The sequence below is a fragment of the Eleutherodactylus coqui genome, chromosome 13 (genome assembly GCF_035609145.1).
Source record: "Eleutherodactylus coqui strain aEleCoq1 chromosome 13, aEleCoq1.hap1, whole genome shotgun sequence".
NCBI classification, from domain to species: Eukaryota; Metazoa; Chordata; class Amphibia; order Anura; family Eleutherodactylidae; genus Eleutherodactylus; species Eleutherodactylus coqui.
This window is the reverse complement of record NC_089849.1, coordinates 84,062,472-84,087,771: the sequence shown is the minus strand read 5'-3', so window position 1 is coordinate 84,087,771 and position 25,300 is coordinate 84,062,472. Positions and strand designations below refer to the sequence as shown.

The 25,300-nt window shown below is 49.1% G+C and overlaps 2 protein-coding genes across 2 annotated transcripts; one reads left to right on the top strand and one right to left on the bottom strand.

Annotated features, from left to right (window-relative positions):
• Nucleotides 1-2,763: 2,763 nt before the first annotated feature.
• Nucleotides 2,764-15,040, bottom strand: MRPL12 (mitochondrial ribosomal protein L12). The gene is made up of 5 exons (XM_066586317.1): nucleotides 14,882-15,040; nucleotides 9,358-9,535; nucleotides 5,355-5,438; nucleotides 5,138-5,275; nucleotides 2,764-3,188 (listed from the first exon to the last, which is right to left on the bottom strand). The coding sequence occupies exons 1-5, from the start codon at nucleotides 14,935-14,937 to the stop codon at nucleotides 3,072-3,074; spliced, it is 573 nt and encodes a 190-aa protein (XP_066442414.1). The 5' UTR covers nucleotides 14,938-15,040; the 3' UTR covers nucleotides 2,764-3,071.
• A 130-nt stretch (nucleotides 15,041-15,170) lies between these two features.
• On the top strand, nucleotides 15,171-18,392 carry LOC136587895 (uncharacterized). The gene is made up of 2 exons (XM_066586703.1): nucleotides 15,171-15,571; nucleotides 17,229-18,392. Exons 1-2 carry the CDS (start codon nucleotides 15,240-15,242, stop codon nucleotides 18,139-18,141), a joined length of 1,245 nt encoding a protein of 414 aa, XP_066442800.1. The 5' UTR covers nucleotides 15,171-15,239; the 3' UTR covers nucleotides 18,142-18,392.
• The last annotated feature ends 6,908 nt before the right edge of the window (nucleotides 18,393-25,300 follow it).

Here is a 25,300-nt window from a genome sequence, read left to right as displayed (position 1 = left end):
AGGTTGCCCTCTGACCTCGGTAGGGACAGGAAGAGCCTTTAAAAAGCACATCCCTTCCACCATTCCTCAGTGGCTTTCGAATTTTTCCGGTGGACAAGGTTTACTAAACCAAAATTTACCTTTATTCGGTCATATTTCCATTGAAAAGAACATAATTATTCTATAAGGGAGGGAACTATGGGCCGTTGTGATGACTCCCGGAAAAAGGACTACTGGTAAGTAATCCGTATATTTCCAGGTAGTCATCCCTACGGCCCCATTTACAATGGAGCAATACCAAATTATAGGTGACTTAGGGTGGGACTACTGCCTGGAGGACTTATCATCCATATCCCAGCTCTTTGTTCGACTGGACGTTAACCCTATAATGTTTAATGAAAGTATGTAGACTAGACTAGGTGGCCTTTCTCTGACCATGAGGAGGAGAGAGAGCGTGTGGAGTGGGCTCTGATTTTTCCTGGGGGATCTAGACCCCTAGCTTTGTACGCCTCCTGGATGGCAGTTTTGATCCATCTCGCAATAGTACTTTTAGATGCCGTCTTTCCTTTGCCTGGCTCCTGAAATTGGACAAAGAGGTTGTTATTTTTCCGAAAAGAATGGGTAGCCTCTAAATATGTTAGAGCGTCCCTTCTGACATCTAAGTTGTGGAACTCTCGTTCTCTGTCGTTACAGGGGTTTTGGCAAAAGGAGGGCATGGTAATTGTCTGCTCTCTACACCACTTTCGGCAGAAAAGCTGGGTCTAATTTAAACAGGATTCCCTCATCTTGTATCAGCATGGGTTTGAGGTTGAAGATGGTTCTGATAGAGCCATTTGGTTTTTTGATCAAGAAGAGGGGGAAATAGAATCCATCACCCCTTTCGTGTTCGGGAACCTGCATAATAACTCCTAGGTCCTTCAGTTCCTGGATGCCCTTTAGCAGATTTTTCTGTTCTTGTGTTTGGACCCTGGTGAGCTTAGGAAGAATCTCTTAGGAGGTAAGGAGTTAAATTCGATACCCTGTTTCGACTATCTGAAGTACCAGGGGTTGGATGTTATCCCCCGTCACTGGACCAGGTATCGTGCTAGTCTACCCCCTGTTGAGTCAGAAATTGGTTGAATTTCCTTACCTCGACCTCCTTTGGGGTATGACCATCTTCCCGTTTCTTGCCTGCCTTGACCTCTTAGGGGACCTTGAGGGACCAGGCTGAGGGTGAGAGAAGGGCGCCCTAGAGGCCTGCAATTCCTCTTTGATCATGCACCTGATATCGGTTTTAAACGCTGCTTTTTCCTCCGCTAGGATCTTCCCAGTGCACTCTTCACATCAGCGTTTTTTGTAGTTATCCTCTAGACTCTTACTACATATAACACACTTCCTAGATTTTTTCCTGGGGTCAGCTTTAGTCTTCGGACCTCCTTTATCCATCTAACCCACACAAGAAAATGGAGGGGGGGGTGACATATATGCATCCAATCAATCACCATGATAAGTTTGCATATTCCATTTTTTGGCATATAGCCACTCATGGTTTGTAGGGTATCTGTTTCTCCATCTCGCGCTGAGCTGTCACATGAAGACATGCTGAGGCACTTCTGGCAGTTGCAGGATAACTTCTATGAAGAGTAGAGCCTGCTTTATGGAGAAGTTTTTTTGAATTTGGCGCCATTTCCAGGTCTGCGCCAGTAGCCACGCCCCCTATGTTGTGCACGTGACGTCACCGGTACGCGCCCCGAGGACCAGGGACGCCGCCCTTGCCGTTCTCCTGCCGGGAGGAACTACCCGATCGCAGCAGCGGCGGCCAGAAGGTGCAGACCTGCTCAAGGAGGCCTGCGCTGCTCAGCGGCTCCATGGTGGCGCAGGTCAGAGATGCAGGGACTACTATGGTATGCCGCCTCTACCTCCTCCCTCCAGGGGATCTCTGGAACTACGTGCCTCCGGTAGGTGAACCTCCCTGGAGCTTGCTTCATCTGGCCACCGTAGGGACAGGAAAACACTGAGGAATGGTGGAAGGGAGGTGCTTTTTAAAGGATCTTCCTATCCCTACCGAGGTCAGAGGGAAACCTCCATTGTAAATGGGGCCGTCGGGATGACGACCTGGAAATTCCCTTTACTTTCTGTAAAGTATCAACACAAAGTAGATCCATTTGGTTATGATTTGGGATATGAAGTATTTCTGGGGCATTTATGAAAAAAAAGGTTGTTCTAATGATTTTATGCGTTATTTGCTTTTCCAAACTTACTGGTATTTTTGAACAGCGCTGTAGGAGACGGGAGAGTAACAGCGGCCAGCAGTATACAGCTCTCTTATTCTCAAAACTGCAAGCCATCTTTTGAGCGATAATCATTGTGTGTAAATGCTCCTATCTTTCACTCTTCTTCTGAACGATGATTTTTAGGTGAGCATAACATCCATCATTCAGCCGGAGAGCTGGTAGCAGGGACCGAATGCTGTGTTCTACATGGGGAGTGCTGATTACATTGTATTCAGCCTGCAGCCCCGCGTCAGAACAAAGGAGCTGTATGCAGAGAACAGACCAGCTGCTGTTCTCTGTATACAGCTTCCTAAGGTTAATTTACATGCAAATGAAGGTAATAAACTGCTAAAAGGGATTAGTGCCTATTAGCAGCTTATGCAAGATGATCACTCAAACGGTCATTCTCCCTATGTTTTGAACGAATTTTGATGGATCATCTTTGCGTGAAAATGGGGCTTATTGGTGCGGCATAAGCACTTAGTCCAACATACAACAATGCAAGCATGAACAAAGAAAAGAGGGAGCGGTCTCAAAGTAATAGTTTAATGTATAAAAGAAGAGCAGATAACGAGCATTAAACAGTTAATTAGCGGTTAAATGCTTTAAAAGGTCAATGTACATGGAGGGAAGTGGACAAAAACTGTACCCCACCCAGACCATATACAGTGGGCTGTTCCCATCATAAACTTCGATGGAAGACCTTACAGCAGCACTTCCACAGGTTTGGGGGATGACCACACACGTTCTGTCTGTCCTCGGCCGGTCGCACCAGGGTTTTTGAAGTTTGAGTCTTAAAGTAAACCCCAAAAAGTGATTATCTTCAAGAGTCCAAGTGCTTCACTCAAGCACCACCTTTCCTCCTGCGGCCTCCAGCGCAGCCTTCATCTTCTCGGCCTCCTCTTTGGACACATTCACCTTGATTTCCTGTGGAAGGGACTCCACCAACTTTTTGGCCTGTTTAGAAAAGTAAATAAGAAACATTTATCAAAGTCAATTTACAGCCAAGGTGCACAACGTACCGCCACATCACACTCCAACGAGCAAACGTTACAGGAGGAGACTATGCAGCGATTTACGAAAGACAGGTTATAAATATGTAATCTGCCGTATCGTCCACCAATCAGGACGAGGGGTCCCGGTCTCAGGAGGGGGCTGTGCCTGCCATTTCCTATTCACCTCAACGTACAGAGCATGCCCGTGCGCTCCCTCTGCTCCACCAGACTCAGGGACCATCAAGCCATTATTCTCCAGATGTTAGACCCCACCAATCAGGCGTTTATGATACGTCTGACTGATTTGCCAAAGGAGAAGAAGAAAAACTGCTACTGGGATGAATTCGCACAGGCCGAAGTTTGTGTGACTTTCCAATTCATCACACAGGGACTTACAGAAAGCCAGCGGCTTGCGGAATTGGATTTTGAGCCGAAGAAATTTCTGCAACAAATCTGCCATGTGTCACTACTATTAGGACATATGGAAGTCAAGGGGAAGATGATGGGTGCAGGCGCAATGTCTGTATACACCAACGAGACGTGTATTCCCAGCTAAGTACTGAAGGGGCGTCACAGCCCTGAAACGCGTTTATATCTATGCTGGCCAAAAATAAAAAATGGAGGGTTTTAACTAAACATCACGTCTCGTGCTGCGAAGCTTTCCGTGATGTTAATATCCGATTGCTGGAAAAGGCTTTAAACCCCATTTAGACGAGATGAATATCAGGGCAAACGATGCCCGAGACTTGTCCCCGTATGTCCTCGCTGCCATGCTGTGGCACAGGCGCAAGTATCGTTGGCTCACAGCGGGCGGCTGGAGATTTCTCTCCCCGGCTCTCCCTTGCCCCTCTCCATTGACTTAACACAGCGGTCGTTCAGTACTGAACGGCTGCTATTTACACTGAACGATCAGCGTTGAGGATTTTATGCAGCCTCAAATTCTGATCGCTCAGTGTAAATAGCAGTGTTAAGTGAATCGAAAGGGGCGGGGGAGAGCGGGGAGAGAAATCTCCATCCGCCCTGCCGTGAGCCAATGATACTAGCTCCTGTGCAACAGCAAAGGAGCGAGGACGAGTCTCAGGCATCATTTGCCCGACAGCCGTCCCATCTAACTGGGGCTCTTGATGAAAGGCTGTCCTGTTAGCACAGCAACTCTTTTACAATGATAACTAACATCAGTCCTGTCTCCACCGGAGCCGCTCCACTACTTGCCAAAAGGAATTGCAGTTTTGAGAGTCGAGTAAATGGGGTTTTAGCATTGAAGATGTACGGTATTCACTTACTGGAGATCAGTTATTAAAATGGGACAGTACACCAATATACAAGCGGACCACTGCAGCCAATCACTGAATGCTACGAACACCTGCGATTGGCTGCAGCGGGAAGTCCATCACAGAATACCACTGGCACCTGTGATTGGCGCCCTATATCTGGGATGATGCCACGGAGAGCCGGCTGGTAGAACAGCAGACCTGGCATTGGAAATACGGGGGTCTCAAGCTAGTCAGTATGGGCTCTTATTTTTCAGGATGGCCAGCTGTGTGGTTTTTTTTATAGCCATCTACATCTGTTGTTGGGAGAAGGTCAGGAGGCCCCAAACATATTAGACGAGCGACTGGACCCGTGAAATGTGTGGGTTTGACCGATACATACATGTAATGTGTATGGCCCCCTCAAGACCCCCAGGCTGTTTAAAACCATGCATAACAAAGAAATCCCTCAACAGCAGCTTGTGGACAGCTTCCACATAACCCCAGTACATACAGCACAGGGCTACTTTTTGTCTTTGCTACTAGCTTGCCTTCACCTAAAATAGTGAAAACCTTTTTTTTCTTGCCATAAAATATACAGCGGGAACATGAGGGACAAATCTGATAAAGTAAATGAACCCCCGGTCTAGGTTCCTGTTACCTGCACTAAGTTGATCCCCTGCACGCAGTTCTTCACTTCCTTGATGAGCTTCACTTTATCTGTAGCATTCATCTCCGTTAGTTTTACCGTGAAATGGGTTTTCTCCTTCGCCGGCGCGGCCTCCTCCTCTTCTTCAGCCTGCGTTATTAAGAGAATATTCAGCATATTTATATAATCTACCATCCTACTAATTATCAGGTCTTCAATCCATAATTACCTGCGCAGGTGCTGCTGCCCCAAATGCACCTGGCATCATTGCGCCCATTGGCATCATACCAACATCCTGAATCTTCAGAGTTTTCTAAAAAGGAGAAAAACACAATGTCAGCATGCTGGATGTGCGCCAACAAGCCCAGGTAATAATCGCTGTATCTGCCGTTCATTTATAAAGAGGGGGAACGTTTGTGAGAATTGGCCAATTACTGTAGGGACTTCTACAGAAGAGTATGAAGAAAAATAAATAAGGCCAAGAACACTCTGAATGCCCAAATACTGAATACTGTAAATGGAAGACGAGGAGGAGGAGGAGGAGGGGGGGATGCTGCTGCAGTAAAACAGTATGCTGGGAGGGAAGGACACATCAGATTGGCTCCGAGCCGACAGCTCTTACTTCACACCAGGGGGGCACAGAAAGAGCTAAAATACTCATGACAGACCATTCTGGCCGCACTAGACCTAAAGGCGGCTTCACATGGGCGTTACTCACTGCGTGCCGCCCGCGAGGCATGCAATGACATTGTGCACTTGCTGCATGCCGCTGATTGCCATGCACCATCTTGGCATGTGCGAATGTAATACGCGCCAAAATACGACTTGCTGCGATCTTTCTTGTGCATTTTGCGCAGTATATGTGATCAGCAACATGGAAGCCGACGACCGATCGGTACGGCGTATTACACACAAAACTCACACGGGTAATACGCTGCCAGCGCACGTTGCGCTTGTCCAGACTAGTCACTAAGCCCCGCTGACATACTGGAGCAACGCCTGAGGTTCAGTTTCATGAACACTTCCCACAATGCAATACATTTGGAGACACTAAACCGGCCGGCAGGTCCATGACTGTGATGATGCGGCCTGCAAACTATACAAACATTGCCAAATGGCTGAAGTGTTCAGTCCAACACAGCCGAGCTGGAAACATGGTCAATTACAAGGTGGTCGGGATGCCAAAAACAGATGCTCAGCTGAGCTACACAGTGTCCATAACTCCCATGGAAGTCAATGGGAGACACAATGGCCGAGCACAATGAGCTACACTGTTTCAGCAGCTCCCAAGTTACAAAAACAGCGCAATTCTTGGCACTACACAGTTTGCGTAACTCCCACGGACTTCTATAGGAGTTACAAAAACAGTAAAGCACAGGCCACTAGGCGGTTTCCGTTTTCCTGGCCACCACATTCAAGAGGTGGTGGGGGGCACGAACCCAAGATAGATGCGGGTCCCATAGGTGGGACCTACAGCCAACAGACATTTATGGCATATCCTGTGGAAAGGCCATGAATGTCTGATATGGGAATATCACTACCTAAGCTTCATGGTTCAGATGTCGTGAGTCACAGTGCCCTCTGCTGGTTATTTCATGGACTAACAAATAAGAGCAACTTCATATGAATATTTGTGCAGCCTGGACTTTTATCCCTCGGCATGCCCTCTGTAAAATCTGGTGGGGAGGTAAGTCCTCATTCTGCAGCACCCCCCTATAGTGCAACGTGGGGTACTCGGACCAACGACACGTGGACAAGCTCTTCCACTCCTGTTCTAATATCTATTGTTTCAGCAAATAGACTATTGTGTAATGACGTTGGACCGTCGGGGGTTCCATAGAAGATCCGGCTCAAAATACCAGCACCTTTTCTTCCGTCCAAGGCCGGGCAGCTGAGCCGGAACCAAAACGAGCCCCATTATAGTCAATGTGCCCCATTCGGCCCAGTTTGGTTCCCGTTTAGCACTTCCCGAATGGAGCAGGAAAAGTGATCCACGAACACAGATGTGAACCCAGCATTACTGTATGTAGTTTATCAATTCAAAGATCACTGCTTGTATTCAATGAACGGAAACCTTCATTAATCACTTCCAACACAGGCCGTAGATTGTAGTGCAGATCTGGACCAAAATACGCTACCTGTGAACAGACCCAAAGACCGTTCTCATAAATGTGGCCCAGTGTCATCTACAAGGTTTTCACCCTGCTGACCGTAAGGGTTACTCAGCGTATTCTACGGTAGAGCGTGTGTTTAGGATGCGCACATCCTGGCTAAGCGATTTGTTCGTGGAACGTCAGTGACTTTCAGGCAAAGTTTCGGGGGTCGCAGTGTACCCAACAAGACAATTTGACGACTAGCAAACAAACTCAACTGGAAATGAGGAACGTTGCTGGATGCAAATCACGGGGAGCAACTGAACAGGTCAGCAGCCGCAGGCCAGGATGTGAGAACATTTACTCCATTTCCCACGAAGGACTCTTTACTGTTTATCACAAGAAGTCCTTAGCGACGAGTCAGAGAGCGGCCAAGTAAGCGAAGGTGGAACCCTAAGGCCCAATGTCCGCGGCACACACCGATTTTCAATATGGATAAACGCAGTGGATGCACTGCGGATCATCGTAAACATGATTTTTTAATGGCTTGTGGGGGATCGCGGATTGTGCGTTTTCATCTCCCATAGAGATGAATGGAGCCACATCCGCGATAAAAATGGAGCATGCGGCGATTTTAGATCTGTGAGGGGCATCCACAGAGCACCTAAAAATCAAATCCGCAGGGTTTCATTCAGTTGCGGACGCCCCACTGTTTCCTATGAGCGGCTAGAGCTGCGGATCTCCTGCGTAGATTTAATAAATCAAGTCTGCATGTGGACATTGGGCCTAATGGGTCAAGGTTGTTCAGGAACTGCAGCCGCCTGAAAAATGGACTGATCTATATAGCAAACCATCCTCTACTAACTCCATGCTGCATGAAAGGTCTTCCCATCACCCTCAGGTCCAACCGGCCAATGTTTACAAGCCCGTCGTACCTGCTCCAGTAACCAGATAATTCGAAATCTCTCCAATCGCTTTCGGGAAAGAGGCTATGGTCGTCAATCCCTCTTTACGCTGGGGGCACACGGGATGGAATTTCAGCAGAATTCTCGCGGAATGACCGCACCGAAAAAACACAAGAATTCCACTGGGAAAGTGCAACTTCAAAACCCACAGCCTTTAGCCGCGGGCTTTGGAGCTGTTTCACCACTGGCATTCCGCTGAGGCTCTCCATAGAAAGGAGAGAGGCCGCTACGTAAAAGAGAAAAGAATTGACATGCTGCGGAATTGAATTCCGCGCCGCATCTCAGTTTCAGTGCGGCTTGGCCGCAGCGTGTGGACGAGATTTTTGCAAACTCTCATCCACTTTGCTGGCTAACCCCGGGATTAGGAGCCGCAGGTTGAATTGCCGTGCGGACTTTCCATCCCGTGTGAACACAGCCTTAGGTGTTATATAAAACCCGGCGCTCCATGTCAAAAACGCATTGCAACATGCCCACATGGATTGTAGTAATTTCATGTCTAATATTCAGTGGGGTTTATTGGCGAACACCAAGTGGCCCACAAGGAAGAGTTTCCTGGTGTAAGAGCTGGTGACTTCAATGGGCACAGCCCCTCGAGATGGTCCTTTTCCTGAAGAAGGAATGACTTTCCGCCATGCTATGGTTGGACATGTGACGAGTCGCCCAATCTCTCTGGGAGGAACCATTCTGCAGCTCCTCCTCATCCAGCCAGTTCACCAATTCCGAGAAGCTTGTCCGGTGGTGGTGATGTCATTGAAGGGGGTGATGATGTAGCCACTGGATGACACGCATCACATTCGGGTGGGCCGGACTCAGAGGTACTTGGAAGTCGGTGGTGGCCACTTTCACCACCTTCTAGGACGACTCAGAGATCACCAAGGTATCAGTACTCACTCTTGTGAGATATTGTTGTCTCAGACACAAATATTGTGAACTTCCGAGTGAAACGCCCTGTACTGTAACATCTAGCACACCTTTTTATGGGCCAAAGTGACCAGTGGGGGCAAAAAAAGCCTGAAGGGGAAATCCTATTGTCACCAGACTATGCAAACCACAGCTCTTACTCTGACTCCCACATGCCGCTAGTTTGTTGGACCACCGGTGATCACGGCGCTTCCTCTACGGGTGTAGAATACACCGGCATGATATAAGGCAATGGCTAATAAGCGGCACCCACCTTCAGTAGTTCGTTGAGGTCAGATACTTCCAGTAGAGTGAGACTCGCTATTTGGTCTACTAGTTGCTGTATTTTTGGAGGGTATACTTTGGGCTCACTATCCAAGGCCGGGCTGGGCAAGACCTCATTGTTCAGTGTGCTGGACGTCCGCAGATACCTCCACGCAGGAAACTCTGACCTGTAAGGCAAGAACCAGTTATCACAATGATTAATAATATATTAACACCATCATCATCCTCATTAGCACTTACTAGGGTATAGGACAATCATAGAGGGGGCTCCCCTGATCACCCCATAAATGCAACAGGACCAGATAATACATATGGCACCAGGAGGACCGTCATAGCATCATGAACAGTTATGCAGACAATCTACTTTTTGTGTTTCTCAACATTTTCACCATCTCTGCTTGCCATCGCTAAATAGAAACCGCCTGTGGCAGTAATATCCTAACACTTCTCATGGCTGAGGGTTTGCTACAGTTGCATCCAGTCTATATAGTCTTTTGTGAGGCTGGACTCCAGACGGCTATACTTTAGGATACTATCATGACCAGAGGCCTCTGTTCGCACCGCCATTTGTAAGTTTCTGACAGGAAGAACTACAGAGCACTATAGTTGCCACCAACGGACGCCCAACAGTCCCTGGTTGGGCATGAGGTTAGTGTACGGTAGCTCTGGCAGAGGAATAGGGCTTATGTTATACATGGAAGAACGCACATCTGAACATAACCTGAAGCGGCATAAATCTGCCACAGGACCTCACCGGAGGCGGATGTGGCCATAAGATAATCACCCGCTGTAAGACCACCATAGCGGCACACTACAGGTAGAACAGGCCCTGCCAGCATGACGCACCAAGGCTGACCACCACACCAACCCTGCAGAGGAGTGCAGCCTGTCCCTCTCCCAGAAATACTGTGCATTTACTGATTCCTTGGTTATTCTGGAACCTGTAGTGCCCCTGCACTCCCCTGTATCTTAATAGGTTCTAAGTTCCACCTGAGCTGCGTGTACTTCAGTGCAGAAATACTTCAAGGTAATGTTGGGACTTGCAGTAACTCAGTGCCCACTAAATAATTATCCATTATTAGGTCATGCTGGGACTTCTAGTGCCTCCACATATATTCGTTTGCAGTTGGGTTTGTCTTTTCGGCCCTCCGTCTGTCCCCCATGGCGAGTCCCATATGACTTGTAATTTTCCTGTGACTAATACATGTGGAATGAACAGGATATCTAGACTGTTTACACTGGAATGAACATACATTCAACAGAAGCAGATGTCTAATAACTTACCTGTGTAAAGCCCCATTTACACGGGACGAGCTGTGGGGCAAACGATGCCCGACACACATCCCAGTGATGCTCGCTCCTGCGCTGCTACACAGGAGCGAGTACCGCTGGATCGCTCAGAGCACGGCTCCCCCTTCCCGCCCGCCGCCATTCACTGTAAGCAGACTAGTAAATGCCTAGTAATTTTCCTATGCCCAATAGACATGGAACAAACATGACATATACGGTTTATGGTGGAATTAACGTATATTCCACAAAAGTAGATGCCTCATTTTCCTGTGCAAGGTAGATGTAGAATGAACAAGATATAGGTGCAGTTTTCAGTGGAATGAACAGATATTGCACACAAGTAGATACCTAATAGTTCTCCTTTTCAAGATGGATGTGGAATGAACAGGACAGATGTGTCACTAGTGGAATAAGAAGATATTCCGCATAAATAGATGTCTAGTAATTGTCCTGTGCAAGATAGATGTGGAATGAACAGGATGTAGATGGAATTTACAATGGGAGGTACAGATATTGCACATGAATAGATACCTAATAATAGACATGGAATGAACAGAAAATATGTGTAGATTATAGTGGAATGAACGAATATTCCACAACAGCATATTCCTAATAATTTTCCTGTACAAAAAAAGACGTGGAATTAACACCATAGAGGTGTAGTTTATAGTGGAATGAACAGATATTCCACATAAGTAGACGCCTTAATAATTTTCCTGTGCCTAATAGAAGTGGAATGAAAAGGATATGTATTATTACTTGCAGTGGAATGAACATATATTCCAGGACAGTAAATGCCCAATAATTTTCCTGCCTTACAGGTGTGGAATGTATAGGACATATGTACAATAAAGTAGTGAGATGAGCATACTCCACATAATTAGGCACCCAATGCTTCTCTTGTGTCCGATATACATGGAACAAACAAGATATATGAGGAATGAACAGGCACAAACAAGATATATGAGGAATGAACAGGCTATATGTATAGTTTAACATATAGTGACTACATATTCCACATAAGTAGATACCCATTACTTTTCCTGTGCCTGGTTTACATGGAATGAACACAATTCCCAGAACTACATGCGTAATACAATTCCTGTACCTTATACATGTTGGAATGAATAAGATATATGTAGAGTGTGTAGTAGAATGAATACATGTTCCCCGTGACTAAATGCCAAATTTCCCAATACACATGGAATGAACAGGATAGATGTGTACTTGATAGTGGAATGAACAGATATTCCACATAAGTAGATGTATATGCAATTTCCTTTGCTTAATAGAAATGGAATGAACAGGATCTCTGTATAGTCTATACTGGAATGAATTCCTATTTGGCTTAAGCGGACGCCTTCAGGGCTTGACAGAAGGAAGCGGGTCTTTTTGTAGTTCCTACCAAAATACATACATTTTCATTATAAACAATTGTGTATTTAAAGGGACCCGTCACCTACTTATAGCTAATGGGCTGACCGTAGGTGACGTCTGAGTCCGGGGTGGTAAGTGTTTGTATACTTACCTTTCTCCTGTCGTTCCCACGATGTCATTGTTGGAATTCACATATAACCTGTTCATTCCATCTGTATCAGGCAATAGAAACTGATTACGCATGTGTTTATATGGAATTCCATGGGAAGAAACATAAGAAAAGTATTAAAAAGGTGAAGTCCCGCGGTGCGAGCAACGAGTCGCGACATTAAGTGGGATCTACGCGGTAGGTTTATTATTGCTTTTCGTCTTCGCACCGGCCTTGAGATCCCATTTTGAATCAGTTAAAGGGGTTGTCCCGCGGCAGCAAGTGGGTCTATACACTTCTGTATGGCCATAATAATGCACTTTGTAATGTACATTGTGCATTAATTATGAGCCATACAGAAGTTGGCCGCCTGCAGACGAGCGGGTCGGATCCGGCAGCGAGAAATCTCGCCGCGCGATCCGACCCCAGAGCCTGCAGGGACGAGCGCGTACTCACCCGCGCCTGGCGGCCCCGGCTCTTTGATGTGCCGGCTGCCGCGCAGCCGACGCATGCGCAGACCGGAGCCGGCGGCCGGGTGAGTGCGTGCCCCGCAGAAAATTAGAACATGCCGCGGTTTGTTTGCCGCGCGAGATTTCGTGCGGCCAAACCGCGGCCGTCTGCATAGGAGTGCGTATTGTAATGCACTCCTATGCAGACTTTCAGCGGCGGAAATCCCGCGGCGGGATTTCTGCTTGTCTGCAGGCGGCCGTTATCAGAAGTTATTCACTTACCTGTTCCGTTGCTGGCGTCCCCGTCTCCATGGTGCCGTCTAATTTTCAGCGTCTAATCGCCGGATTAGACGTGCTTGCGCAGTCCGGGTCTTCTTTTCTGAATGGGGCCGCTCATGCCGGAGAGCGGCTCCTTGTAGCTCCGCCCCGTCACGTGCCGGTTCCAGCCAATCAGGGGGCTGGAATCGGCAATGGACCGCACAGAAGCCCTGCGGTCCACCGAGAGAGAAGATCCCGGCGGCCATCTTCAGCAGGTAAGTAAGAAGTCACCGGAGCGCGGGGATTCAGGTAAGCACTGTCCGGTTTTCTTTTTTAACCCCTGCATCGGGGTTGTCTCGCGCCGAACGGGGGGGGGGGGGGGGGGGGTTAAAAAAAAACAACAAAAAACGTTTCGGTGCGGGACAACCCCTTTAATACCCAGGGTAATGTCAGCTTGTGATGTTTTTGCGGGGTGGTTTGCCACTGCCTTCCCCGGTCATCTTTAGACCGCCTGTCCACGGGTGTTGCAATTTTCCGCTGCGGGAGAACACTTAAAGTCATTATGATAGGTAAATTGCAGAAAATCGTGGCGGGTTTCCACTTGTGTACATCGGGCTGCGCTTTCCAGTTACCCTATGGAAAGCGTTTCATGGCAGGTTATCGCCATGGATAACGTAATGAAGAATCGCCCGTGGACAGGAGGCCTTACCGCCCAGCCAGCTGGGGGCTCATTTTACCGACCTCGGAAGGATGGGAGGCCGAGTCAACCCTGAGCCGGCTACCTGAATGAAGCAGCTAAATCCCGCCTCCAGGAAGTGATGGCTGGGATTGGTTCTTGAGCGCTGCTCAGCCAACCACAGCCGTGCTTGAAGAGCCAATCACAGCCGTGCTTGAAGAGCCAATCACAGCCATCACATTGTGGAGGCAGGATTTATGAATTGGTCAATCAGTGCCACAGCTCAGCATATTTATAAATCCCACCTCCACAACGCGATGACTGATTAGTTCACCAAGCAGCACTCGAGAACCAATCATAGCCATTGCTTCCTGGAGGCGGGGCTTATGAAAGAAGTGCACCGGAGCTCTGGAGACCAGTGGGAGGGAGCCGGACCGAGCCTGCTAGGTGAGTATAATAAGACATCCCCTGAAAATAAGACACTGTGCCTCTTTTGTGGCAAAAATTAATATAAGACGGGGTTTTATTTTTGGGGAAGCATGGTAGGTCAGATATAGGTATAGATATGTATTGGGAACCCAAATATCTGGCAGGGAGTAGCATGTGGCCTTCACCAGAACGTCCTCAACCGTAGGGTATTCCCATAACTGCTACACCCTATTCCTGTATACCTGTGACTGTGACCCCGAGCAAACTGCGGCGTCCACCAACTTAATAGCTATTTATTCGCAGTGGACCAATCCTCACTAGAAGGCTGTGCCCGAATGGGGAACAGCCACTGGGATCAGAGGGGGATTAATCCCCTAGCAGTTTTATGGGAATACCCTACGGCTGAGGGCATCCCGTGCCCATTTCACGTCCATCTTTCATGGGGCCATCACTGGGCATTCCTGATGTGGACTAGATGCTCCTTCTAGTATAAACACACGCTGCTCATTCCTCCTCCGGCACCAGATTATTATCAGTCATCTGCTTACCTGGAATATCATCCATTCCCCCTTAAACCCCACGGCCATCTTGTACAGGAAAACCCTTTATAGTCTCACTAATGGACATTCTTCGCTTCTCTGGAGGCCACAGGCTGCATGGTCTGTCGCCAGATACAACATCCTGTCCCTCCATCCCACCTCCTGGCACTGGGAAGAATTATGTCCTCGGGGTAGACATTTTGGAGCTCACCCATATGTATGCATTCTCCATCTCTGCCAGCAGGTGGCGGACTGCAGCAGGGGACAAAAAATATACCAGAAACCCCGAGAGAAGATTCCTGCAAGTCTCCGGTATCTAATCCCTCCCAGTGTGCTGCTATCCTCACCTACACCGGACGGCGGCGCTACGCAGTCTCCAGCAGCAGCGGGCGGCGGGAAGCATGACGAGGCGGCGGACTAGGAGGACACTCCACGAGCTGCACGCTACTGCCGGCGGTAACACATGGAGTCCTCAACACTGTGACCTACCCACAATGCACCGCGCCGCGCGGCACAACAAAACTTTATTGTTCCCACCGTCGCGAACATTAGACGTCACCATACTACGCAGCTGTCTGTTTACACGAGCAGGCGAATTGTTCTGGGAAGTGACTCCTCCCCCTGGGCACGCCCTTCTCGTGGTCACATGACCGCACGGCCCCACTTCCGGTGTGGCTGAGAGCTGTGAGGTAGCAGTTGACAACGATGCCTTCCCGGCTGGAGGACGCGCTGCTGGCCTGGCTGATTTACAGCGCCTTCTTTGAGCCGCCGCCCGTGCCGATGCTGGAGGAGGAGCCCCGGCGGAAGAAGCGGCGGTGCTGGGCTCACCTGCTGGTGGCGCCGCAGGGCTGTAAGAGCCACTTCTACAAGCTGTACGGCGGGCTGCGCGCGCACCCCGACAAGTTCTCCGCCTTCTGCCACATCTCCGTGGACTGCTTCGACAAGCTGCTGGCCAAGGTGCGCTCCCGGCTGGTGGCCGACGACACGAACACCAGCTGGTGCGTGTCCCCGGAGGAGCGGCTGCTGGTCACCCTGAGGTGGGTACAGGGGCGCCCCCTGATGGTGGGGGTTGGGGTCAGGTACATAGTGGTAACCCCTGGCCACGGGCGCTGTGGTATCCTGTGGTGGATCTTTGCGGTCAGCCTGACAGGCTCACCACAGAGAATCGCCATGATTTTCGTCTCGTAGATACGGGGCTGCGCTCTCCATAGCAACGCTGTGTATGGCGTGCACTGTGTCATTGGCCAGATTATCGCATGTACAGGCCTGTCCACCGGTGTTGCGGTATCCTGCGGCGGATCTCCGCCCCGGCACACGGATCTCCGCGGTCAGCCTATCTTACAATGATTCTCCGCTCGTGGACAGGGGGCCGGCACCTTCTGTAGCAGCGCTATGGAATGATTCGCTGGCGGAATCGCGCCTGTGGCCCGCGGCCATAAGGATGAGGCCCTTTTCCATCCGCCGCCGTCTTGTTGTTTTTGCAGCAAATGTTGTATTTTCCAATATAAAGTACTGAGAAGCTAAAAAATAAATCTTAGTGGAGTGAAATTGGTAAAAAACCAAAAATCTTGTTTCTACGGCGCACAAACTGCAGCAACAATGTCCCGCTAACGTTATTCTCACGGTCGGTACGATGACGGCCGCACCACACTGATAGCGGGGCTTTTATTTTCGCTGTGCTACTTATATTTTGTTTCCAAGGTATTTTAAATTTTTTTTTTCAATTATTTTCTGACCGCCATAACTTTAAACTTTTTCGCCAACGTGGTCGTGCTCGGGTTCGCCCTTCGCGGGGCGGCCGGCGGTTTGTGGCCGGGCTCGCCCTTCCGTGGGGCGGCTGGTTGTTTCCGTCGGTATATGCAACTATTTGGTTTTTATTACATTATGACCAGGTGCCCCCTGCTATGGCTGAGCTGCAGGGTCCTAGCAGACCCTGATCAGCTCTGCCAGTGACTATCACTATAGGGGGATGTTTCCCCTGTAACTGGGGCTCCTATGGATGATGCAGCTACAGTGGAAAAAGGGGGGGGGGGGGGGGGCTGCAGGCACTGATAACACTGACATGACATCCTGCCTGCAGGCGGCTGACAGACTGAAATACAAATTAATGAAATCACTTGGAGACACAATGAGGAACCCGTTCTGTACTTTACTTTAGGCCCCCTGCCCACAGCAGTGTATTCGCCGTTGGATCACGTCCTCTGAAGCTTCCCATAGCATTTCTATGGAAAGCGCCGACCCCTGTCCACGAGTGGAGAATCAGTGTGATTCTCCACTCACGGCCGGCAATTCGCAGCATGCTGAGATTCTCCACAGTCGGCCTATCTATCAGATAGGGCTGACCAATGGAGATTCGGCGGCGGCGATCTGCCACGGGATTTCGTGACACCCGTGGACAGCCGGCCTTAGTGTAAATATACAGAGTTAAAAAATAAACATGTATAAACTTAAAAAAAAATAAATCTTTTTTTAGCCTTTTACCCCAAATAAAATAAAATAAAAGTCAGTGAATAAATATATTAAATCACTGAAGTGAAGAGAGAACGCAGCAAACATAATTTTGGTAGCAGAAGAGAAGTAAAGAGGGGCAGTTAAACCGCCACGAGGGTAAAATCACTAGAAAGTGTCTGGTTTTGTTAGGACTGACGCACCCAGGTACTTATGGGGTTAATTTTTGTGTCTTTTTCCCCCCAGATTCCTGTCCACCGGGAACTCGTTTGCGTTGCTGCGTTCGGAGTTCCTGTTGGGCCGCTCCACCATCGGCGGGATCATCCGGAAGACGTGCGACGTGATATGGAAGCGTCTGAAGCCCTCGGTGATGCCGCCGCCCTCCCTGCAGGCCTGGCTGGACATCGCAGAGGATTATTATTCGGATGCGCGGTTTCCCAACTGCCTGGGCGCCCTGGGCAGCAAGCACCTCCGCGTGAAGAAGCCACCAAACTCTGGGGCCCGGTACTACAACACCAAGCAGTACTTCTCCGTGGTCTTGCTGGCCGTGGCCGATAGTACCTATCGCTTTAAACTTATAGATATCGGGTCGTTTGGCAGCGCTACAGATGCCCGGGTCTTCAGGGCATCCCGAATGGCGCAGCGACTTGTTTCTGACCAGCTGGACCTGCCCGAGCCGGAGAAGCTGTTTGGTTATCCAAGTCCGCCAGTCCCATATGTTGTTGTGGCGGATGAGAGCTTTGGCCTGACGCCCCACATTATGCGACCGTTTCCGCGCAGAGGGCTGGACGCCAGGGGGCGGGTATTTAACTCCCGCCTCGCCCGCGCTCACAGCTTTGTTGAAGGGGCCTTAGCAATTTTAACCAGTAAGTGGAAAATCTTCCAGGGCACCATTCAAATGGAGCCGAAGAACGTGTGTGCGGTCATCCAGGCCGCCGTGGTCCTACACAACTTCTGCAGGAGCAACGATCCCAGTTGGATCATGGATGAGGATCTGGAGGAGGACATGGCTGCAGCGACCCCACAGAGTGTGGCGGTGGACCAGACCCCACAGAGGAAGCCTGCGCTGCTTGTCCGAGACCTGTTTGCCGACTATTTTATGAGCCCCCAGGGAAAAGTTGTATGGCAGTCGGACGGGACCGACGATGATGACGCCTGATCTGGACTCTCTAAACAGAGTTGTTTTTGGGTTTTTTTGTGGCTGTTTTTCACCGGCTTCCTGTTTTTCGTTTTTTGTTGTTCTGAGGCAGAGACTCACAGGAGACTGAGGACGATCGATGAGCTTTACAAATGTTGTTTAAAAGACCTGTTTTTTATTTGCTTTTTCTGTGCATAATTTGGCCATATTGTAATCTAGTACTTCAATACCACTTTTTTTGGAGCACTTTAAAAAAATGTTTTAAAAAAAAACAAAAACCTGTGTGCTGTTTTTTTTTTTTTTGTTTAATCCAATACAAATACTTTGCCAGATGGGGTCATACACATGAGTGATCCGTTTTTTTTTGTTGCCCCCTGCATGGCATTGCAGCACATTGTATCTTTCTGCGATATCGCCCATTGCCTCTAATGGGCAGTAGCGCCGACCCCATTGAAAGCAATGGGAGAACTCTGCGATCCTCTGCAGACGCTCTGACAGCAGCACCAGGGGATTCCTTCAGCCACACAGGGCTGCGAGGCTGTTCCCACGTGAAAAGGGGTTTCCCATGGATTGTGGGGGCGATATCGCCGGTGTGAAACCGTCCGTATTGTCTGGAAACACAGAAGGCATGTATGACGAGCAGAGATGCTGCATATGTTATCTGTTCTGTTTTTCTTTGGGGGGGTGCATTTAAGGTTGTTTTGTGTCTGCACAGGGGATTCCACTTCCCTGCTTCGTTTGGGGAGCAGGAAAGGGGAATCCTAACGGCCAAACTGCTCTGTCTCTGGATGGAACTGTGCAGACCCCGTTGACTATAATGGTGTCTTCATTTTCAGCGGGATCAGTTATGGAGTTTCCGGCCAACGCAGGCGTGGCCCCAGTTAAGGCCGCTCTCACACATGCAGTCGGCGAAACGCTGCGATCGCATTATTTTGTCACAATTTTACTTTTATTTTCGAGGCAAATTCCTGCCTCTGACAGCGGATTTTAGCGCACCCCATCATGGTGATGAGGTGCGGTAAAATAGAGCAGACGGCGCTCGAAAATCGCAGTGTTATTAAACACCGTGGTCGAGCACCTGTCTGCGATGCCCCATTGAAGTGGGCCCTTTATACCGCGATTAGGTTAGTGTTCAAAACTCCATGGCAAAAACCGGATGTGTAGGAGCGGCCTAAATGGGCTTTTCTATTGAAGTATGAGCTCCTTCGCCGCTGGTGTCTCACTGCTGAACTGCACGTCTGGAAGGCCATTGTTGACAACACAACAGGGAGTCCCACGAACGATGCAGCTATTCACCGGCTGGATGGCGCTGTTTATTCGCTGTTGATTAGCTGCACTATTCACATGTGCCTTTCATTGGGGATGGCAATGCCAGCTCCAACCACATGGCTGTAAAAGCTAGCGCGGCATGAGGAACCTGTGATGCAGCAGTGGTGGCGGATACAGGGGGGGGGGGGGTGTATTCTGTAATTCTACATGTCAGGCTGAGCACATTTGCCCATAAAATAGGGGATGTTGAGAGAACATCTGAAATGGCGCTGCCATAGCGAAACTGTTGGCATGTTTTTTTGCATGACGGTCATTCTACATGAATAGTCTAGATGTTATACGTTAACCAGTAATAAAAACACAAAGGTTTAGGCCTCATGTCCACGGGGAAAATCAGGCCCGCTACGGATTCTACATGTAGAATCTGCAGCGGGTCCCTCCTGACCCGCGGACATGAGGGCTGAAAATAAGAATTTAAAAGAATTTACCTATCCGTAGCGGGCGGGGAAGATCTGCTCTTCCTCACGGCCGGATCTTCTTTTTCGGCCGGCGGATGAATTCGTCACGCCGGCGGCACGTCGCCGACGTGCCGCGCGCATGCGCCGGGCACATCCGCCGAGCCGAAGCAAGAAAGATCCGGCCGTGAGGAAGAGAAGACCTTCCCCACCCGCTCCGGATGGGTTAATTCTTTTAAATTCCTATTTTAGGTCTCCCGCGGATCCGGACGGCTTCCATAGGCTTCAATAGAAGCCCGCGGGAGCCGTCCCCGCGGGAGACCCGCACGAAAATGGAGCATGGTCCAGATTTTTTCATGCTCCATTTTTAAAAAAATCCCTTTTATTGACCATCCGCGGGTATTTATCTACCCGCGGGTGGTCAATGCATCCCTATGGGATGCGGATCCGCATGCGGGAGATCCGCTGCGGATCTTAAATCATATTTTGCCCGTGGACATGAGGCCTTAATGCAAACATTTGTTTAATAGAGAAAACATAAGTATAGAATCTGTAACTCATTTCAAAACATAAGCAAGCATACGCCTCCCCAGACACTACAAATCAGTGAACCACGGGCCAGACTCACCGGTCTGGAAAGGAAAGAGGCTGAAATCCCTGGCACTGTAACTTCAAGTCCTTAGTGGTATTTCCAAAGTGCGGTCACTGGGGCCTGATACCGTGTATTGCGCTGCTCAGGAAACCTACGGCTGTACGTGGGACTGTAAAGATGGCTACTTTGGGGTGGGAGTGGTGAAAGTATCAATACATGCAAATTTTGGTATTGAGGCCTCTGTACATCGGTACTGCAGAATATTGTTTTTCTGCAGACATGCCTAAATGGGCAGAAATACACAATGGTCCCAGGCTGCTATGGCACCACACAATTTCATTGAGGAGAGCTGCTCAGTAGACGGAGGGAACCCCCTCCCTCTGTCTGGCAATTTAAAGGGTTAATGGCGGCAATCCATTCCCTCCAGTTGCAGTGGCTGAGTGTCAGCTGTGCATGAAGTGGGCTTAGCCCCCAAACCCATTTCATACAAACATGGCGGATGTTGTCAAGGGGATAAAGGGGTCTTCCCATCTCAGGCATTTATGGCCCGGCCACAGGTTATTGAGTCAATGGGAGAAGCGGGCACATGGGGCAAGAGTCTGATTTTCCAGCGCCACACCATCGGGCGACAGCGCTGAATTGTGGGAGCAGATGAGTATTAAATAACCCACCTCAGCAGCTCCTTGTCACGTCTCCTTAGTATACGGTTCGGTGGGGATGTGAAGGCTCCCTTTAATACTGTGAAGAATTGATACACAAATTATATTGGAAAATGTTATATTTCATTAAAGGGGTTATCCATGGATTTAAACATCATGGGAGGCACATGTGACAGGAGGGGCTTCTGTGGACACCATAGCCCCCTCCTCCAAAGGAAGTTTCCATTACTTACGGAACACTTCTATTCATAATCATCTGGTGAACCCTCTGAGCGCAGCGTTCTTTGTAACAAAGTTCTTTCTTTTCTCATATATACACGGGGGGCATCTCCTTGTGAGGACCCCCGTAACTCCTGCAGCCACCAGGCCTAGGAGCCAGCACACCAAGAATTATCCTGAAACCAAAGGTTAGGCAGCTGGTACCCTGTGGCTAGCTGTCCAATATGCTTTAGGGTTTGTTCACACGTGGCGGACATGCTGCAGGATGTCCGCGGCAAATTCTTAGCCTCTCTGCATGCAAAATATAGTCAAAATCCGCACCATTGGTGCCCGCAGCAGATTTAAGAAGACACACCGCGCCAAAGTCTTCGGCTGTCAGCATACTCCACCTGGTGGCCTGTTCTGAGTACAGCAGCCCTGGTCAGGTGATGTGGAAGTGCACAGCGGCGCTGCGCTTAGTACAATCCTTGGGGGAAGCAAGTGAAGTAAGTGCGTTGACAGCCAAAGACTTCAGAGGTGCGCGCTGATTTCAGTCAAAATCCGTACCAATGGTGCAGATTCTGACTGTGTTACGGAAATGCTGCAGACGTTCTGCAGTATTTCCGCCACTTATAAAAGTACCTGTAGCTATACCCGCTCCATACACATCAGGTATCGGCTGTGTTTGACCATTGACACCCGCCCGCAACAGCCCCTATTGGGGATAACACAGATTGCACTGTTACCCATTTAAATGTCATTATTAGGGATGAGCGAGTATACTCGCTAAGGCACTAGTCGCTCGAGTAATGTGCTTTAGACAAGTATCTCCCCGCTCGTCCCTGAAGATTCAAGGGCCGCCGCAGCTGACAGGTGAGTTGCAGCGGGGAGCGGGCGGGAGAGGGGGAGAGAGAGATCTCCCCTCCGTTCCTCCCCGCTCTCCCCGCCCTGCACCGGCTCCCGAATCTTCACGGACGAGCAGGGAGATACTCGGCTAAGGCACATTACTCGGACGAGTAGTGCTTTAGCGAGTATACTCGCTCATCCCTAGTCATTATCAGTTTTGACAGCGGCTATTTTCCTACATATTTGCACACTGAAGGCTCCATAGAAGTCTATGGGAGGTCTGCAATTCTGTGAAAGAGAGGAGACATCTGGACCTCATTAGCTAAATAGCCTTTTAAATCAGTGCTGGGGTGTGTTGCGCGCATGTGAACAGTACAATACTATGCGCCGATATGTAAACCGTTCACTACACAAATACGTTGAACTGAGGCCGGCTTCACACGAGCACATGTGCGATTAAGTTCACCTCGGTACAACATTTTTGCGCTATGAATGTGCATAATACTTGGTCTAGCTAAATTCTTCATTTTCTAGGTAACATGACCCACTGCCTAAGGGCTCCTTCACACAACCGTACAGGATAAAGTGCTTCTATAGAAACCAATCGTTTCCTATAGCCGCGTTCACATGAAGGATTTTTCAATGCACCCGCCAAAGATTGGACATGCATGGCTACAATACCCACATCTAAGGTTCATGTTGCGAGTAAAGATAGAACCTGACCTATCAATAGACCATCTATTGGTGCAAGCTGCGCAGGAGTTTCCATAGACTCCTATGGGAGCAGGAGTCTATAGAAACCCCTGCGCAGGAAAAGATTATTAGAAATCATTAGGAGGATTACAGTGGGCCATTTAAAACCTGCAGCCCAGAAGCACATTTTAAATGTTCCGCTGTAGACTCCCATTAGTCCCCGTGGGGATGAGGGGATGCTCCAAGAGTTCTGTTCATTTTCCTGGAGGTTCCCTTAATCCCCACGGGGACTAGCAGAAGTTTACGGCTTGACATTTAAAACATGCTTTTGGGTTGCAAGTTTTAAATGCCCCCCTGTAAGCAGCGGGCACTTCCTCTAACCCCGCAGCTGGGCGATTTCCCAGAGGCAGGGGACTCCCCCCACTTCTCTCCCCAGCATGGGAATCCCAAAGGAATTTCCCCATAGTGGGGAGAGAGAAGGGGGGCGGGAGTTACAGGGCTCTCCAGAGTGTTTCCCCAAGAGCATGAGGCGGAGCTGCATGGATCCACCCTCTAGCCCTACCCCTCAAGTTGCAATGGGGAAATCCTAGGGAGAAGACAACTAGCCCCATCCCCGCTATGGTAATATCTCTTGGAGATCCCCAGAGCTGGGAGAGTGAGCGGGCTATAAATTAATCCCCCATAGCCGGGGGAGAGAGAGTAGAGCTATTGAGGATTAACCCATAGCAGGGAGAGAGAGTGGAGCTATTGGGGATTAACCCATAGCAGGGAGAAAGAGTGGGGCTATTGATCAATCCTGCCTCTCTTTTCTCTCTCTGAAAAGAACTGAAACTTAACTTTTAGGCCTCATGTCCACGGGGAAAATCAGGCCCGCCTCGGATTCTCCATGCAGTATCCCGCAGCGGGTCCCTCCTTTCCCGCGGACATGAGGCCTAAAAATAAGAATTACTTACCTGTCCGGACGCTGCGGACCTGCCCTCCGTCGCGGCTGGATCTTCTTTCTTTGGCCTGGCGGATGTGCTCGGCCCGCCGGCAGTGTGCTGCGCGCATGCGCCATGCACTCTATTTAAAAAATTTTTTTAAACTCCTGCTCTCCCGCGCCAGAGAGCAGAAATTCAGCTGCGGGTGTGCCGCGGATCTGGACGGCTTCCATAGAAGCCTCGGTAAGATCTTTCTCCCTTCCCCCCACTCTGTTTCCCCCCCCCTGCAGCCCACCCGAGCCTGCTCGGATCACTAAGCGGTTACTCGAGAAGAGTGATATTCGCTCGAGTAACTGTCTTTGGCTGCCTGCAGCCGGGCAGAATTTCCGCTCTTCGAAGCTGCCATAGGATTGCGTTAGCAAACGCAATCCAAGGCAGATGGCTGTGGTTTGTCCGTGCGAATTCTCACGCAGCAAACAAACCGCAGCATGTTCTATTTCTGTGCGGGGCTCACTCACCGGCCGCCGGCTCCGGTCTGCGCATGTGCCAGCAGCCGGCACATGAAAGATCCGGAGCTGCTCTCTGCAGGCGCTCGGGTCGGGTCCCGCGGCGAGAATTCTCGCTGCCGGATCCAACCCGGCTGTCTGCAGGCGGCCTTAGTGAGTAGGCTCACTCATCTCTAAAAGCGACATAAACTGGTCCTTTTGTAAACAATATTATCAGGGCATCAAATGGTCTGAATAGTTTGAAAAATAAGTACTATAGAGTCAGTGTAGGGCTACCTTTGCATGCGACTGATACAATAATAGTGAAGATACCTAGGCATTTGGTCATCATTTATATTTTTTTGTGCTGATATGAATGTCTGCACATAAATAAGTTCAAAGCAAGATAATCCGGTATAAACACTGACTCATTGCATCATGGATCCCTCTGGACAATCAATTGAATAATATACTGAATTCATGCTGATGCCTCTCTAAAGGTCCATTTAGACAACGATTCTCGCTCAAAGCCGTCTTTGTGCAGTTTTCGTGTACGAGTCGTCCCTCACTCAATTCTAGTTTTCTTGAATTGAGCAATGAATTAAGAATGGTGCCGGTTATCACAGTCGGCAGCACCGATAAGATTCTTACAGCCCGTGTCCCGCTGGTAGTTCACAGCAGGATGCGAGCTGTAATTGCAGAGAACAATGCAACTGTTTACTTATGCAGAATAGCTGTATTGTTCGCCGAGTGATAGCGGCGGTATCCCGCTCCACCTGCATAGCTCTTAAGTAGCTACTTAAGTACTATAGACTATGCAAAGATGATTGCTCAAAACTGTCACTCAAACTGTCATTTGAGCGACCATCTGTCAGTGGAAATGGGGTCCAAGGCATAATTTAGTACTATTTGTATTTGTGTATTCATGCCTTGTTTAGATTTTAATCTTTATCCCTTAATAAAAGTTACATTTTAGTTCTTTTCAGTGACCCCTATATATAATTTGAAGGACTTAATCTGCCACGGTCCCAGTAGGTTTAGAGTTTACAGCTATCCTAACAGG

What these genes read in the sequence shown, in the direction of transcription:
- MRPL12 (XM_066586317.1), bottom strand. Translation starts at nt 14,937, where the DNA reads ATGCTTCCCGCCGCCCGCTGCTGCTGGAGACTGCGTAGCGCCGCCGTC. An exon ending in AGCGCCGCCGTCCGGTGTAG is followed by an intron (nt 9,536 to 14,881) that starts GTGAGGATAGCA and finishes CTTGCCTTACAG; the next exon opens with GTCAGAGTTTCCTGCGTGGA. An exon ending in GGGCAGCAGCACCTGCGCAG is followed by an intron (nt 5,276 to 5,354) that starts GTAATTATGGAT and finishes TTAATAACGCAG; the next exon opens with GCTGAAGAAGAGGAGGAGGC.
- LOC136587895 (XM_066586703.1), top strand. Translation starts at nt 15,240, where the DNA reads ATGCCTTCCCGGCTGGAGGACGCGCTGCTGGCCTGGCTGATTTACAGC. An exon ending in CGGCTGCTGGTCACCCTGAG is followed by an intron (nt 15,572 to 17,228) that starts GTGGGTACAGGG and finishes TTTTCCCCCCAG; the next exon opens with ATTCCTGTCCACCGGGAACT.